Source organism: Myxocyprinus asiaticus, chromosome 23 (genome assembly GCF_019703515.2).
Source record: "Myxocyprinus asiaticus isolate MX2 ecotype Aquarium Trade chromosome 23, UBuf_Myxa_2, whole genome shotgun sequence".
NCBI lineage: Eukaryota > Metazoa > Chordata > Actinopteri > Cypriniformes > Catostomidae > Myxocyprinus > Myxocyprinus asiaticus.
This window is the reverse complement of record NC_059366.1, coordinates 7,556,244-7,574,849: the sequence shown is the minus strand read 5'-3', so window position 1 is coordinate 7,574,849 and position 18,606 is coordinate 7,556,244. Positions and strand designations below refer to the sequence as shown.

Below are 18,606 nucleotides of genomic sequence, written 5' to 3'. Positions count from 1 at the left end.
CCAATTTCAAATGAAAGCGCACAATTTTACCATGTGAGATCCTATCCTACATTCTTTTGCAGGCTGCCACAAGAGCCCCAAAGAAACGGATTTGGACGAGCCCCCCAAAATAGCAGAAATAACCTTATGGGTTGGCAGAAAAACAAGCAGTCGTGTTTGTATGGCACTGAGCGAGCAGGGAGCTCCTGCAAAGGATTTGTGCTATATGGTGAAGGCCAACAGCCAACCGGCCTTGAGTAAATAACAACATGTTTTCATTGAGGGAATTCAGCTCCCCTGCGTACACAAGCCAATCCCACCCAACAAACATTGACTGGGAGAGAGTGGGTGTCACAGTCTAACATGCTGCCATTTGGAAACAAACTTTCGACTTCACTAGAGTCGTCTGGACTTCACTAGAGCTGATCTAGTTCGAATGACTCATCACATGATTAACTTTGCAAGGTGATTCCATACAAAATAACACAAAAAAAAGAGGAATGTTTAAACATTTTGTTTTTTTGGGACAAACATTTCAATAAAAATTTTTTACCATAAGCCATGTGTTCTAGTTTTTCATTCAAAATTAATTGATCAAACACAGTATGAAACACATAGAGGTGAGATGATGTGTTTACTTACCGTGCAAATGGAATGTAGGAGATGCTGTACCTAAAAAAAAAAAAAAAAGTACACACACACACACACACAGTGTTAATTCCTAATGTCCCATTAAAAGCTTACAGTAGATTTGAAAACTAAACAACCTGACAGTAAGCAGGTTGTAAATAGAATAAGTTAAGTAAATAGATGTCTAATAAATGCACAGTCAATCCATAAGTACATCACAGACTCCAGTTACAGTCTGCTTTTAAATTAATGAATTGGTGTGGTTTATGTAATAGTAGATGCATTTTAAAATGTATGAATGTCCTGGCATGAGTAAACAAAATACAACAAAGTAGCATTTATTTTGAAGATAGCACAAGCACACTTTTCACACAAAACATTTTACAAGAAGTTTGTTAGGTTTTAAATTATTCATTTATAAACAATCTATCTAATGTATATATATATTTCCTAATATATATGGCGTTCAAAATGGCAATAAAACAAAGTATTTGAACACTTTGTGGTTGTCAAATGTTGTAACGTTTGTGTGTGTTACACATAGTTGACTTCAATGAAATGCTAATGAATTGACAGCTTCACAGAAATATCTGGCATCTCCGATGCATCTCATTGCTCTCAAGGAATCCACCCTCCAGATGATTCCCCAGTATATGCGAAGTGATATCTGTCACTGCCGGTGGTCTGAGTCACAGTGTAGAGGAAGAAAATGTCCTGATAGTGAAACTGACGACAATGACACCCACTAACCTGGCCCACTGATGTGTGTAAAACCAGGCAACGAGGATCTCTCTAAATGGTCCGTTTTAACCGAGAGAGCAACAATGTGCGTGGAATGCATATAAAGTTAGACACGCATTTAATGCAGCAAATAAAAATGACTACACAAACACCTAACATTCCTAGCAGAGTTGTTGCATGGTAGCGGAGTGGTAGTCCAGTCCACCTGGCTGTGCACCTGTGCACTCCTCATGGCCAAGTGAAGGGGTCAGGACTCAGGACATGCTTAGAGGATCAAATTAGTTCTGCTGCTCAGTTCTGTTTAGTTGCTCTAGTGGCATGGGAATACTGCCCATCTGCCCATCTCTACCTCTAGCATTTATACTGGCTGGTGAATAGTTAAAAAAGTGCCTCTTGTGTGAACAAAACTTGCAACCGAGCAATGAACTCATTTCAGCATTGAATCAAGTAAGACAAACATAAAGATTTTTCTAGGATTTAACAGGAGAACAAAATTTTTTACGTTTCTGTGAGCAGTGCTTGCATGTGTAAAGTAGCCGTTACAATGCTAGGTGGTTGCCAAGGTGTTGCTATGCAGTTGCTAGGGTGATCTCGATGGATGCTGCTAGAATGTCTTGGGTTTTTGCTAAGGCATTGCTATATGGTTGCTAGGGTGTTCCATGTAGTTTAAAGGGCATTGTTAGATGTTCTGGGTGGCTGCTAGAGTGTTGCTATGTGGTTGCTAGGATGTTCTGGATGGTTAACAGGGCATTGCAGGGTGGTTGTTATGTGGTTGTAAGGGCGTTGCAGGGTGGCTGCTAGAGTGTTGCTATGTGGTTGCTAAGGTGTTGCTTTGCGGTTTCTAAAGGGATCTGGGTGGTTGTTAGGGCGTTGCTGGGTGGCTGCTCAAGTGATGCTATGTGTTTGCTAGGGTGTTCTAGGTGGTTAGTGAATGGCTGGATGGTTGCTAGACTGTTGCTGTGTGGTTTCTATAAGGATCTGGGTTGTTGCTATGATGTTAATATAAGTGATCTGGGTGGTTGTTAGTGTGTGGTTTGGTGGTTACTAGAGTGTTGCTGAGGTGTTGTGGGTGGTTGATAAGGTGTTGCTATGCGGTTATAAGGGTGTTCTGGGTGGTTGTAAGGGTATTGCTATGCAGTTCTGGGAGGTTGTTAGGGCATTGCTATGCAGTTGCTAGGCTGTTCAGGGTGGTTGTTAGGGCATTACTTTGCGATAGCTTGGGTGTTCTGGGTGGTTGCTAGGGTGTTGCAATGTAGTTGCTAGGGTGTTATGTAGGGCTGCAACGGTACATGTATCTGCGCCGAACCGAACGGATGTAGGGCCTTCAGTACGGTACACACAGTCACACGAATGATTACATATCTTAGCATGCCTGAAACCAATATTAAAGCAACATATAACGAACAACACAAACCGCGTAGAACTAAAATGAAAAAGATGTCGGAGCAACACGGGACCGCACAGAACCAAAACTTAACAGAACAAGTCAATACTCACACACGGTACACTAGAAACTGCGGATCAGATAAATGCATGTGAAGTTTATGTGGACAGTTCTTTCATCAACTTGCGCACTGCCCAGGCGGCTTTCACTTTCGCACGCTGTCCCCGCGGTTGCTAGTGTGTTATGGGTGGTTGTTTTGGCATGGCTGGGTTGTTGCTAGAGTGTTGCTATGCGGGTGCTAGGGTGCTCTGGGTGGTTGTTAAAGTGTTGCTATGCGGTTGCTAGTGTGTCCTGAGTGGTTGCTAAAGTGTTGCTATGCGGTTGTCAGGGTGTTCTGGGTGGTTGTTAGGGTTTTGCTATGCAGTTGCTAGGGTGTTCTGGGTGATTGTTTAGGCGTGGCTGGGTGGTTGCTAGAGTGTTGCTATGCGGTTGCTAGGGTGCTCTGGGTGGTTGTTAAAGTGTTGCTATGTGGTTGCTAGTGTATCCTGAGTGGTTGCTAAAGTGTTGCTATGCGGTTGTTAAGGTGTTCTGGGTGGTTGCTAGGGTTCTGAAATGCAATTTCTTATTTGGATTTTATCCCCTTGTCAGCCTCCTTGTTTATTCCCTTGTCAGCCTGCACATCTTATCATATCACGTGGCTTGCTGAGCGTGTTGCCGTGAAGACTTAGAGTGTGTGGAGGCTCATGCTATTCACTGTGGCATACACGCAAAACTCACCACACGCCCCACCGAAAGCGAGAACCACAACATAGCGACCACGAGGAAGGGTAACCCACGTGACTCTACTCACCCTAGCAACTGGGCCAACTAGATGCTTAGGAAGCCTGGCTGGAGCCACTCAGCACACCCTGGATTTGAAGTCAACGTCTTTGCTTGCTGATATACCCAGGCCCCTGCTAGGCGATTTCTACGGTGATCTGGGTGGTTGTAAGGGCGTGGCTCTGTGGTTGCTAGTGTGTTGCTATGCAGTTGCTAGGGTGTTCTGGGTGGTTGCTAAGCTGTTGTACAGAAGTTGCTATGGTGTTACTATGCAGTTGCTAGGGTGATCTGGGTGGTTGCTATGGTGTTGCAATGAGACTGCAAGAGAATTTTGGATGGTTGCCCACTGGCCCAAGTCAAAAGAGCCCACCCTAAGTCTCTATTAAATTCTGGCCCCTAGATATAAATCGGCTCCCTCCAACTGAAGTCTATGGGATTTTTCAGCCATTTTATCTTCCACTATGTGAAAACTGTCTGATCGCAGTATGATTTGAAGTTTTATACTTTAGGGCAGAGCTAGTCAAATGGCTGCCCTCATCAGGCCCCAAATGATTTTGATACAATTGTCTTGCTGTCTAAAACACCATGCGCTCTCTGCGCAAAACTCAATGGTAAGTATAAAAACATTCAAAAGTGATTTTAACAATGCTCAAAGGAACTCCAAATCCAAATCCCTACCCCCAAGTATGAGCAACAGTAACATTAATGCTGGTTTTAGCAAATACCTCTAAATCAATACAAACTCCTTAATTTCCTTAGCTTGTCAGCTTTTTTTTTATTAACGCTGTTTGTTTAGTGTTAACGGGCAGAATCTTTTATCACTTTACCCACAATATTCATCACTCCAGACATTTGTCACATCACTGATCATGGCTCTATTTTCAAGGACTCAACCACCTGCCTCAAACCCTGCAGCCAGACATTGATGACAAACTGCACGCACAGTTTAATTAACAGGTAATCAGCTTGTACTAGTAGAGGTGCCCAGGCAGCAGGGTTACAGGGACAAGCAGAACAGGCTGCCAAATTGTTTTAGATACCTTTTAAATACCACACGCCTAACTCAGGTCTCTAGTTGTTTGAGGGATTGAGCACTTAGCCAAGTACTTTACTTCCAGGATAAACTTAATTGCACACACATAGAAAAACATACAGACACACAAACATCATGATGCTGCGTGTACAATGAAACGTTATACTATATAAGTATACTAAAGATCAGCAGGCCTGGATAGTACTCCTTTATGAGTGGTGCTATGACTTATCAGCGTATTTAAAGGTATATTGTTTAGCACATTTTGTTTATTTGTGAATACGATAAACCTGCTTACAACAGGCAGCAAAAACATAGCTTACACGGTTTGATTCAAACAATAATACAATGACTGATGTCTATCACCTACCATGTCATAGACAAAAATTGCAAAATGCAGAAGATGATCGCCAGACCCTTTTTGTTCCACTGCAAGGAAAAAAGATAAATAAATTAAGAGCAATTTGTTATTGATTGTCAACAAAAATATTAGCAATAAACCTGTTGTGTAGGAAGCTTACCCAAAAAACTGCACATAACGTCAACACAAGGAACAGCTGGAGGAAACACACACACACACACACACACACACACACACACACACACACAGGATAAGAGACCAAATACCCATGAGGCAAAGCAAAATAGATATCAACGCATGCATTGTACCGTATGCAGGAACAATGCACCCACTAACAGCCGGTGAGTTAAAATTTATCTGGGATTAATTCCGATAATATATTTGTGAAATGACTCAAACACACATTATTATTTTCATATTTAAAAGGGGGAGTGATTGGACATTTGAGATAAAAAACAAACATAAAAAACACCAGAACCATATGATTTTCATGACTACTGATTCCGTTACCAGTTCTTAAATGTGCAATTTTCCGCCAATGTGGACGGAACACTGTACTAAAATACTCAGACAGTGTTTCCTGCCATTAAGCGGCACTGCAACACTGCTATGAAATCTACAGCGCATCCAGTGTAGTTAGATTCCTGAACGAATGATTCTTATGAATCGGTTCTTTTGAATCTACAGCTCGAAACATACAGCGCGTCCAGTGTGTCAGATTCACTAACAAATGATTCTTATGAGCCGGTTCTTTTGACTCTACAATGTGAAACATACAGCAGGACCAGTGTAGTAAGATTCCCGAACTAATGATTCTTATCAGCCGGTTCTTTTGAATCTACAGCACGACCAGCGTAATCTGATTCCCGAACAAATGACTCATATGAGCAGGTTCTATTTAGAGAATGACTAACTAATATGCAAGTTATTCTGTTCATCATCCCTGACTCGAAAATAAGTTCTGAGTTTTGTTGTAAGTTGTAAAATGCATGAATTAATAAAATATCTTAATTAAAAAGTCTGTAAGACACATTTCGCAAGATTAGATAAGAGTATTGTTGTTGTTTAGGCCAAACTTGGCTGTAAAAACATTTTGCAATTATCCTGATAGTCTGGTTTTGATCGATTGGTATTGTATTGTGTCTGAGAGATTGTGGACAGAAACCGATTAAAGGGGAAAAGTGTCATACAGAGCTGCTGTGATGTCTCTGGATTACTACAGCAGCCCTTTGAATCTCTTAATGCCTCGTAGTCCCCTTAAAACCTGCCAGATTTGTGACTGCAAAAGACTGAAGCATTCCTTGTGCCCTGCTAGCCGACATGTGCGATATGGGATCTTCAATGGCCCCTGAGACAGCTAGACAGCAAAGAAGCAAATGAGGTGTACAAAAACAAAATGCTGATTTTAAACTAAACATATACACAATATTTATTTATTAATTCATAAAAAAAAGAATATAAACACTCCAAAGTTCAGACTTCTGTTATTTGCCAAACTGGGCACAGTTATTTTCAGATGCTGACAATCCTAAATGGGCAAATATCAGCAGATTTTTGCAATTTTTTGACCATTTTGCGAGCCTTGTCAACGGATAATAAACTTTTTCTGTTTTCAGCTAATTTTGAGTAAATAATGTGTAGGACACATTTAATTTCAGCAGTGTTTCCTACATATTAACTGCCTATTTGTTGCCAATAAACCATTTTTGCAAGGGCAGCCAATGGATATCAATGGATAATAAACGTTTCCTGTCTTCCATTGTCACCATTAAATCTGATGTATTAACTGCAATAACACTGGCCACCGTGCTCTTTAGATATTGGGCATCAGCTATTGAAAAACCAGAACGCTAATAACTGGATGAGCTAAACTATACGATGCTTTGGTTAAATTGTCTTTTCTCATGAGCTTTCCAGTGATGATGCATTGTGGTGAGACAGAGGCTGTTTCTTACCAGCATCAGAATGGTGGCTATGAGTCTGGTGGGCTCAAACATGCGCTTCAGCTGTTTAAATGGCCCCATCAGGAAACAGGTGCTGTAGGGAACAGTGACACAGAATGAGGTACAATCACAGGGAGGGCACACATGTATCCATCACTCACAGTAACACCAAAGCTGCTCAATAGGTGGATTAACAGAATTGTAATAGGTTTGTGAGACTTGTATACAAAAATGTAGTGGCACCATTCTGGTGTGAGTAGTAAGGCTGAGCGATATAGCTGCGAAAATGTTATCTCTATTAGATGTAGACCGATATATCGGTTTTACCGATTAATCGGCGCGATAGTTGCTGTTTGGAGCTACAACATGTCTCTAAATTCACTTCTTGTGAATAATAAAAAACTTTATTCCTCATTAAACTCCATCTGGAGAAAATTGTATATACAGTATATATACATATACTGTGTATATACATATATATACACAGACACACACACACACACACACACACACACACACACACACACCCACCCACGCATATACACAAAACCCTTCATCTGCTAAATATATAGGCTATAATTAGATTAATTGGGTAAATAATTAATTGTAGAGGATTGTAATAGAGCCAAGTCTCCATAATTTCAAAATAAGAGTCCCTTGTTTGTTTTGGTCTTGTTTATTGTAAAAAGTCCCACGTTATGCACCAAATCTTCATTTTTGTTCTGGTTTTCATTAGGATTTTGATCAACTGCATCTGGCATTCTATTCATTTTAGACTCTTGTAGCCTCTATATGTGTGCTCATCTTAGTAAGGAAGAATATTTTTAAACATTCCATAAATAGATTCAAAAAACTATCAGTTGATTATTCGGTTATCGGCTTTTTCCACCACCTTAGTTATCAGTTTAGGCAAAACCCACTATCGGTCAACCACTAATCTCGATATTTTTCAGCCTTTTGTTGATATCTGATACATATCTTGATATTAATCTATTTGCTGAAATTTATTTTTTCATCATTTTGATTTACCATGCACTGTTGCCCTATGTAGATAAAAAGTAAAACAGTAAAAATCTAGTTTAAATTCAAAGCATGTTCCAAATGGTTTATCACAAAACGAACACAAGGAAGAATGATATTTAATCATGTTAATTTACATGCACCAATTCAACAACACATCAATAAACAGCAATATTAACCAACATGTATTATAACTAAACATTTTCATCATGACAATGCACCACAGGGACTTTCATGAACATTTTTGAGTGATGACGCAAACAAATAGTTTTGAATTTTGAGTTTTGATTCAATTCAATGTAGTGGAAATTGAAATGAATCAAGCTTACTGAGTCTAATGCCATTTCTGCAACTCAAGTTTAAACCAGAGACAGTATTAAAACACCTCTGTCTGAAAACTCTCATATTGGTGAGGAATAATCGTGAAATTGCTCTAAAGAAACTTAAGTCTCTAAAGTTACAGGGATAGTTCACCCAAAAATGAAAATTTTCTCATTATTTATTCACCCTCATGCCATCCTAGATGTGTATGGCTTTCTTTTTCTGCCGAACACAAATGAAGATTTTTAGAAGAACAATTCAGCTCTGTAGGTCCATACAATGCAAGTGAATGGTGACCAGAACTTTGAAGCTCCAAAAGTCACATTAAGGAAACCAAAAAGTAATCCATAAGACTCAAGTGGTTAAATCCAAGTCTTCAGAAGCGATATGATAGGTGTGGGTATGAAACAGATTAATATTTAAGTTATTTTTTACTTTAAATCTCCACTTTCACTATGATTTTTGGAACTACAACAGTCTAATCACCATTCACTTGCATTGCAAGAACCTACAGAGCTGAAATATTCTTCTAAAAAAAGTAATTCGTGTTCTGCTGAAAAAAGAATGTCACACACATCTGGGATGGCATGTGGGATGAGTAAAAGAGAGAATTTTCATTTTTGGGGAACTATCCCATTAATTCTACAAATTACTATAAAGTCTTTAGAAAATTAAATGGGCAAATAAAGTGCATAAATACTCACTGTGTTGATAATTTTAAATATATTGTAAATTTTTGATATATCGGCCAGCCTTGTAGTGGTTAATTTTTGTTTTGTCTTGTCCTTAATTAAATCCTACTGATTTTCATTGGAGTGACAGGACGACATCAAAGGCCCCAAATAGCATAATTTCAAAATCAATATAACTTTTTATAAATGTATGCGGCCTGGGGGAGGGGTGAACCCTTCTCCCCTGCATTATTCAAGCAACCTTAACCAGGACACTTATTAGATCACACAAGCACTAATACATGAGGAATCCATGATGTCATCCTCTCTCCTATGAGAGGGCAGCCATAATCTGATGTTTTCAAGCAAAGGTTTATCTTTCTAAAAGAGGAAAGAGGCTTGCTCATTTCCTGTACAGGGCTCAGCAATAAGTATGGCCAGATCGCCCAGGGCCAGTGTGAGAGAGTTACAGGCCAACTTATGGAACTGTCAATTGTAGCCTGATCTCATGAACATTACATGACCGTGGCAAATTTTTTGAAAAACAAAATTATGTGCCTTATTTCACAATTTGTTGCAGTTTCCCAGTGAAATGTCCAGCGGGGGGCACCAAAAGTGAGTGAAATGTTGTTGTATTCAGACAAGGTTATTAAGGTGAATATTAAATGGAGGTTTTGATGTTAAAACGTACCTCCCTAACATAAAACTTTAACCTAAACCTAACCAATAGTGTCTTATAAGCCAATGAGATGTGAACAAAACAGACATCCTTACCCTTAACCAACACCTAAACCTAACTGATAGTGTTCTTCTAAAAACAAATGCAAAATAAAAAGCACATGTTCAGAAGCAACCACATAATTTTGTGTTGCTTCTATGACACTTTCGTTTAACATGTCAGCTTGTATGCTTGGCTAGGCTCGAACCTCGGTCTTACGAGTCCAAAGTCCAACACTCTATGAGGTGAGTGAGCTACCACAAAAGTTAACCACATTGGAAAAAGTGTGTAAATGTAGGCAAGTTTGTAATATAAAAATGGGCCGTTTTTCAAATGATGTGTTATAGTAAAAGTGTTTCGATATCATAACATAGCAGTGTGTGTGTGTAATAGTGTCAAAAATAAGTGTTAATAAAGTCATAATCAGCTGTTGTAGTCGTGATTTGTGTAAAAGTGAATAAAACGCACAGTTGTTGCAGCGTCTTTAGTGTTAATTTCACCATAAAACTGCGACGAAACATAGAAAGTGGCACGTAAAAGTCAGTTTGCAAAAATGTAGTTATGAGACTAGGTTGATCAATTGCCCTATTAGACTTACAGTCTTACATTTGCTGACCTTGTACAGGTGTTCATATGCCATGCAAACATTATCATTTGGTTTTCTGTGATGTTTAAACCATTGTTGTTGCAAATTGTGCTTATAAATAAAGTTAGATTAGATTAGCCTTTATTGTCTCCCTTAGGAGAAATTTGTCTTGGGCATTTGAGAGAACACATACAAATAAACTACAATTAACATGCATTTACACATCAGAGATTGTTCATCAGGTTGTTTCAGTCTCTGTCCAGATCTTCTCTTTAAACCAGTAATTAACATTTCTACTGTGATGCCTAGCTGTAAATAAAGACCACAATCTGCATTGTCACTTCAGTCTGGGTCATGACATTGTAATGAGGTTTCCTGATACCTGCTAGTGTGTCAGGTCAGTAGGTTTCCAAAACAAAATCATGACCAAAACTCAGACAGCACATTCCTTCCGAGCATAACTCGTCACTCTAAACACTTAACTTCTGTTCCTCTGTTAGGACAGGACTGTGATTAAGGACCCAATCTGGTTACTGATCAAACCTGATCGATTGTGTACCATGGTGGCTGAATTGCTCAGTTTAATGATTTCTCACAGGCTTAAAAGTGAAGAGTAGTCCTCAGATATGCAGAGGTGAAGTCTGGGAAAATGCCAGGGAATTCTTCTAGGAAATTTTTCCATCTCATTGCCCTGGTTACTAACTGGGCCTCTTCCTGGTTCCTGCGTCATGACTGGAAATAGCCCGACGCGAGCTTCTTGATATACCGGTGTCGTGCTTTTCAAGGATTTTAGCTCCATTATGCAGCTTTTTACATTATGTGTCATGTTTCACACCAAAATCAAGAGAAAGAAATAAGAATATTGTTTTGCATAAAGAAAATGGAGAGGATGTAAATCATCTCATCCACAATGGCCTTTTTATTAAAATGAGCATAAACTGAATTCAGTACAACAAACACTACCATGATGTATATACTGTATATTATTTTGTTTATTCCCATTACAATAGTGATAATGTGAATATTTTGCATTACTGTAGTGACAGTTTGGGGGACAACTGTGCCACTGATGCATTTTCATTCATTTTAAACACGTGTGTTTTTATGAATTCTATATTATTTTTGACCACTGTTGTTTGTGCTTATTAAAATATTTCATCAAGATAAAGTTCCAGCAGGCTAACATAGATGAGGTTTTGTTGAAATTATGAGAATGTTTTATGATAGTCTTGAAAGCATCAATTAGAATGGGTTGAAACTTCTTAACAAATCACCAAATGTGATTGGTTTTCGGCAAGTGTGTCATCGCAGAGTTAAATTATTGCTGCATAATAAAGCTAATAGTGCAAATAAAAAAAGGCAGATACTATTGGTACCCAAATTTAAATACTAACAGGATTTTGTACATTGTAACATTACTTTCCCCACAAATTGTCATTAGTGTAATGCCAAAAATATTTCCTTCGCATTACTGTAATGCAGTAATGTAAATCATCAAAATGTTTTTTTTTTTTTTTTGTAAAACCAACATAATTAAAATTAGGTGCAACAAACATTATCATGATGTATAAATGTTTTACCAATAAGTTCTATTTTTTGCAATACAACAATGAGAATGTGGCTGTTTTGCATTATGGTAATGACAAATTGGAGGAAAGATGCTTAAAGCAACAATATGTAACTTTTTTTTTTTTTTAAATAACAAAATGTTATTAATGAGAGAGTGCAACAAAAATCCATCTTCCAAACCATGTATTTACTTTACCCAAATACACTTTGATAAACCTTTAATAATGATATTATATTATAAATATTTTAGAGCTGTCACGGGAAATTGCACACATATGACATCCGCCCCTGCGTGTTGACATCATATCCGTACACAGAGAAAATAAGATCCAGCTTCTGTAGTGCGTGTGTGGGAGTAGCTGAAGCTGAAAGCTTGTTGTCACAACAAATGAGAAAAATTGACCATGGATCATTCAAAACGGCAAACCTCCAGGGAATCACTTTGTAAAAACAAAGAAACCCCGAACAGAGCAGAGTCTACAAGCAAAAAGTAAAAGCGACAGAGTCCATAATAAAACCCGAATCAACATCGGCTTGGCTTTTCAGAGGTGGCGACAACGCCGAGATCTGAAAGGATTTATAAGCGACCCAGAGATGGCTTTTTTTATTACACAACAGGGAAGATATTGATATGGTTTATGTATAGTTGTGTAATCACACACACACTCACGTCTGTGTGTGTGTGTAGTGAAATACAATAATTATACTGCAATCGTTGCAGAACTTTTCACTTGCTAGCACACATGTGTATTTTTCTTTATAATGGCAATAATTTATATAAATAAATCCTTTAGTCCTAGGCTTGCCAAGGACATGTGAGTCTTGAAATGATGTTGACCACTGGTTGGTAACAATGACAATCTATGAATTAGTTATTTGGCCAGAATATCCTGCAGTTATAAAAACTTTACAACGTTTGATCTTATCAGACAAGCAATCGTTATGTTTAATGTTAACGAACGTTGCTTATCTTTTGTAACATCATTTATTTCAAAACATCAATGTTTCCACTAAGTCAAAACAACAGCATAAGATATGGCACTTATCTGCTCAGATGACATGTTTTCAGATATCCGTCTTTTTCTTTCTTTCGTTATTTATTTGTCCATTCGCTCTGATAAGATGTCCTGTATTCATGTGTGCCTCAAACCACAATCATCCGCGCAGAGGAGCAGAGCCGAAGCACAACTTACGTCATTACCAAAACAATGTTCTTCCGCAAGATGCATGCAGTTGTATTTTTTAACTGCAAGAGGGCCAAAAGCTACATAGTGTAGCTTTAACTGTCATATAAATTATATTACAATGCTAAATGTTAAATACTAAAAAAATAATACTAATAATTTCGGAATGGTCTAAAAAAGGGTTTAAGAACATTTTCTTTATGCAAAATATATATTGATATTTCTTTCTTTTGGGATGTTCTTGACAGATTTTGTGAGATTCTGTCATTGTGCAGCATAAAATTCTTTATCAATAATAAAGTATCAATAATATTTATTGACTAGTTGAGGAAAGAACTGACAAATTAACTGATTATTAAAATATTTGTTACTTTCAACACTCTTTAAATGTTAAAGGAATGTTCCAGGTTCAATCGACAGCATTTGTGGCATAATGTTGATAACCACAAAAACTAATTTCATCCTGTCCCTCCTTTTCATAAAATAAAAAGCAAAAATCTGGGTTTCAGAAAGGCACTTACAATGGAAGTGAATGGGACCAAGTTTTGAAGGTCTTAAAGGCTGAAATTTGAAGCATAATTCATAAAATGTCATTAATTCTTCTATTTAAACGTGTGTATCATTTGAACAGTAAAGTTCTTTAAATGGTCGTTTGAGTGTACGGCATATGTCGTCATGGCAACGAAGTTGTAAAATTGGCTAAATCTTAACAAAGAATAGGTTAGTGAGTGATTTTATCACTCTAAAATCATGTTAACACACAGATTGTTCATGTCTTTTGGCTATACTTTTGAAACAGTGAGAATTTTAACATTTACGGATTGGCCTTCATTCACTTCCATTGTAAGTGCCTCACTGTAACCCAGATTTTATTTTCTCTTTTTCTTTTTTTGTGGTTATCAACATTATGCCATTATGCTTTGTAGCTCCAAAAATCACATAAAGGAATCAAAGAAGTATCCATACAACTCCAGTGTTTAAATATCTTCAGAAGCGTTATATTAGGTGTGGGTGAGAAACAGAACAATATTTAAGTCCTTTTTTTTAACTCTAAATCTCCACTTTCACTTTTACATTTGAAAGTCACATGTGGTGGCTGTTTAGTTTCACTTTCACATCTGAAAGTGAAAGTGGAGATTTAGGGTAAAAAATGACTTAAATATTGATTTGATGAAGATCTTTTGGACTTCAAAGGTCTGATCACCATTCACTTGCATTGTATGAACTTACAGAGCTGAAATATTCTTCTCAAAATCTTTGTGTTCAGCAGAAGAAAGTCATACACATCTGGGATCACATGAGTGTGAGTAAACAATAAGATAATTAAAATTTTGGGGTGAACTATCCCTTTACCTTGTACTGAATCCAGAATATTCCTTTAATACTGAAACCACAAGTTGATTTGAAGTGGTTTAATGTACTGACTGTGGTACTGTGTGGTGTGGAGAGAGAACAATGAGCATGAGCACCAGGATTCTTTTGGCCTTGAAGATCTTTGCTTGGCTACTACCCATTCTCAAGCAGTAACTAGGGGGCAGGTCAACCAAGAAGACTCAGTTTATTTAATGTATCATATGTTTCCTGCAGGTAACATAAGTTGACACCTGTCAGAGTAAGTATTCTTCCTAGAAAAATGAATCATCAACTGTTTAAAAAAGTGACAGTGCCGAGAATCTGCAATCATCCACTTCAAATACTGTATTGATTACCGAGACTCTTCGGCCTGCCGGCGATTTCAGAGAACCAGGCAGGCCTGTTCTACTATTTGGGAACAGAACATCTTGTACCATGGCAATCCAACAACACAGTAAGAGGAGAGGAAAAAGCAAACCACTAAACTCTACTGAAAAAACAATGCATGTCAATTAAAGCCAGGGAAATCACTACAAGGGCTTGACGTGACAGAGGTTTGTTCTTTCAATCTGAGTGGAACACTGAGAAAAAGTGTTATATTCTCATGCACTGATTCTGTGCATTAACATAGCACAAAGTTATGAAACCAAAGTGAAAGCATGGTTTAGAGGACTAATCCTGTCGGCCTCTTAATGCAATCATGCCTTGAAATGACACGTAACAGAGATATGAACATGTAATATCAAATTCCTGAAGTCTGAGTTCATGTTAGGAAAGCTGTGGGTCACTTGAGGTGGGTGGAAGTTAAGTCCCCAGTCCTCTGATCACAGAAATTATTAAAACGGAGCAGTTTCTATAGCTAGTGTGGACAAAGCAAGAAACTGCAAACAGATCATGGACACACTGTGCAAGTATATCCAGGTATATACTACCAGGAAATTAATTCTGAACATATTTACACGTACCTTGCCAGTGCTGAAATGTTTCCAAGGGTGTAAAATACCGCAAACAGCTTTAGCCCGGCTTTCGGCAAGAAGAGGAGTGCAGTTCCCTGTTTCACAGGGCAAAATGTGGCATGTTAGTCAATTTTCAAACATTTCTGTAAAGCTATATGTGTGAAACTCAAAGCTCAAAAACACAGAAAAGCTTCAAATGAAAATAAATTCATTGTGACATGCAAAACACTTCTGCCACCTAGTGGAGTTGCACAGCTACTACATAGAGAACATGACAAAATATTACATGAAAAGAAAAATAACAAATTTTCACATTTTATATATATATATATATATATATATATATATATATATATATATATATATATATATATATATATATAGGACGAAGTTTTCAAGAAACATAATGGCTAATTTCTTTTTCTTCAAGTCATTTTAAAGCTTTAAAAGAATTCCTGCATCTATTCGCACCGTACATACAGCATGCTTAAGGACACACATACTTCATGCCGTAATGTTAGACTTATCAGTGAAGTGTTATCATCGCTCTTTTTTGGGCTGACCACAAACCAACTGAAAGCGGTTGGTATCTAAAGGAGGAGAAACAGAGTTTCAATAGAAACAGGGTGTTGAACATGCCAATGAGCTACTGTTTTTTAAGAGCCCAACTCATAATTCCTCAGCTCTTTGCATCTTATGACTCTCACTGGCTGATTCTTTCCACTCTACAAAAGGTTGTTTTCAAGAGTCTTGTCAGATGAAAAAAGCCGAATTCTGCCCCTACTAACGTATATACAGACTGTTTTTCAAGTTAGGAAGAAAAAATAAAAGCGTAAAGGCAAAATTAGTTGAATGAAAATAATTTCAAGACAAACACTGTCTTATCAGTGAATGTGGCCATTATTTATAGAAATACATATTCAGTCATACACTATCTATATCTATACAGATTTCCCGATTCGATTAAATTCACAAGCTCTCAATTCGATTCCAATTCGACATTCCACTTTACTTATATATGAAAGAAATTCTCTCCCAGATAATGCTGTTAATTCTCCTGGGGACTAACTAGGAACATTACGCAAATATTAATTTGACTAATTATATATATTTTTTGGTTTTCATCATTTTGGTCACATTTTAGCTTTTAAAAAAACGTACAAATCAATATATTCCATCAATATGTTATTATATTCCATGTATAATTTTTTGTTACAAGTTTATTGCTGAATGTATAAATTATACAAGTATCTTCATTGATTTGTTGAACACGTGCTAAAAATCAGTACTGTCTCTTTAAGTAAACTGGCAGTTCTGTGAAGAGCGTCTGTAAATTAACGAGAGAGGACACGAATGGCTTTACCTCATCTGTGCTTTTTATGATTACAATTAAATGTTAATGTTTTGTCGTTTTTCAACAATTAACAATTGACTGTAAAGAACAGAAAGGGTATTAAGAGACATTTAATGACAAAGGGAGCCACGGCTGTGAGCCCCGTTTTCACTGTCGGGCCAAATTAAGGCGTGCTAGTGGGTGCAGAGGCCAATTGCGTTCCCACTATCACTTCCGGGGCTTAATCGTGCCTCCTAAGGGCTTATTCGTAGCCAATGGCCTCTGGCCCACGATTACCCTTGGGCCAAAGAAGGCCAACTGGGGATTGAGGCGTGGTCAATGTCAAAGGTGGAGACACTCGTGCTGCATTTCATTCAAATCAGATGTGGGATATTCCTACTTGAATTCTCCAAACTCAGACCATAAAGGAATTCCACTGCCAGATGCTTGGAAAATGATGTTTAAACAACCAAAGCTACAACACTCCCATTAGCATAACAGGGGTTTGACTGTTTCCTAGCAACCCAACTGATAAACAGTGCTGCTACATTAGCATTTGTGCTACAGGTGTATGAGCATCAAAAGAGAGCTTTAATATCTTGTAATGTAGGAACTTTGACTCATTGATCGATATCGTTTAATAAAAGTGAATGTTTATCACTAACTTTGTACATCTCTGGGTGCCGATATATTTGTGTGACGTCACGCACCTGCATCTCAGTGGACAAAATTGCGGACACATTACAAATCTGTTAAGATGCAAAATGGACAATGCGGTGCCCAAAAACAGAGCCCTTCTACTTAAAGCAGCTTCTTTCCTCTGGCAGCTTATAATGTGTTATTGGTAAAGTGTTGCTGGTATTAAATGATATATATTGTCCAAACTCCAAAAACATTTCAGAATGTTTTAAAGAGACTTTTTTTTAAGGAGATAGTTAACCCAAAAGTGAAAATTTGGTAGAATATTAGCATTATTCTCACTTTCATTACATTTTTTTTAGTGAATGGTGACCGAGGCTGTCATTCATCCTAAACCTCATTTTGTGTTTCACAAAAGAAAAAAAAGAAAACATGTTTGGGACAAAATGAGGCTGAGTAAATGATGACTGAATTTTAATTTTTGGGTGGACTATTCCTTCAAAGAAGTGAATGATAAGTTGGGTAAATTATCAATTTTACGATGCATCGTGATCTTATTTTGAATGACATCAATATATATACCTAAATCCTAAGATCGATCTTTTACTAAATGTGCAACTCTCTACAATGAGAGTAAATCACTCGCATATGAGAATGAAGGGTTGTCACAGTACCAAATTTTCAGTAGATACCAGTGAATTTTCACGGTTCTCGATACCAATTTCGATATGATAATGTGCTATCGAACACACAATTCAATTGTGCATATCTACAATTGAATTGATGATCTAATTTTTATTGGTATTTTTCCACCTGTTGTCATGAGAGATTTTTATGGGCCGGTGGAAGAAGTTGGACATAGTTTGGATTTGGTATGATTTTTTTTTTTTTTTTTTTAATTTATCAATATTTTTGGTTTAATTATTCATGTTTCAATAAATGAATTTAATTTTTCAAAATGCATGCCGATACAATCACTGTTAATACTAGCCATGATTTGTGTGTCAGTAGATGAAAATGATTAATAATTCTTAATTTAATGTAGAGTACATCCAAATCCTGATGAGAATCACATTTGCTATGCTTCTAAAAGAATGTCACTGTCACAGAAATATTCCTATTATTCTAATTAATTGTATACAGAATTAATTTACACTGCCAACTTCTTATGAATGTGCTGCTGTCTTTGTTTATATCGCTGGTGCTTGACAGGCAATGGAATATACAGTATAATAAGACGCAGATGGTGCAATAACCGGAGAAGAATCTGCACTTGTCCCATTAGTGCTTTGCGTCCAAAATTCGGCCAAACCAACTTGCATCTAGACTTAGTGCACGATTGCATGAAAATACCAAAATGATATGT

General features: G+C 37.4%; 1 protein-coding gene across 1 annotated transcript in view; it reads right to left on the bottom strand.

Moving 5' to 3' along the window:
* The window catches only part of LOC127413947 (vesicle transport protein SFT2A-like), a 35,277-nt gene that overhangs the window by 8,786 nt on the left and 7,885 nt on the right, over positions 1-18,606 (bottom strand). The window contains exons 3-7 of the mRNA XM_051651530.1: positions 15,278-15,363; positions 6,903-6,984; positions 5,108-5,143; positions 4,957-5,015; positions 622-651 (exon numbers count right to left, since the gene is read on the bottom strand). Coding sequence (XP_051507490.1) covers positions 622-651; positions 4,957-5,015; positions 5,108-5,143; positions 6,903-6,984; positions 15,278-15,363 — 293 coding nt within the window. The remainder of the gene's footprint in view (positions 1-621; positions 652-4,956; positions 5,016-5,107; positions 5,144-6,902; positions 6,985-15,277; positions 15,364-18,606) is intronic.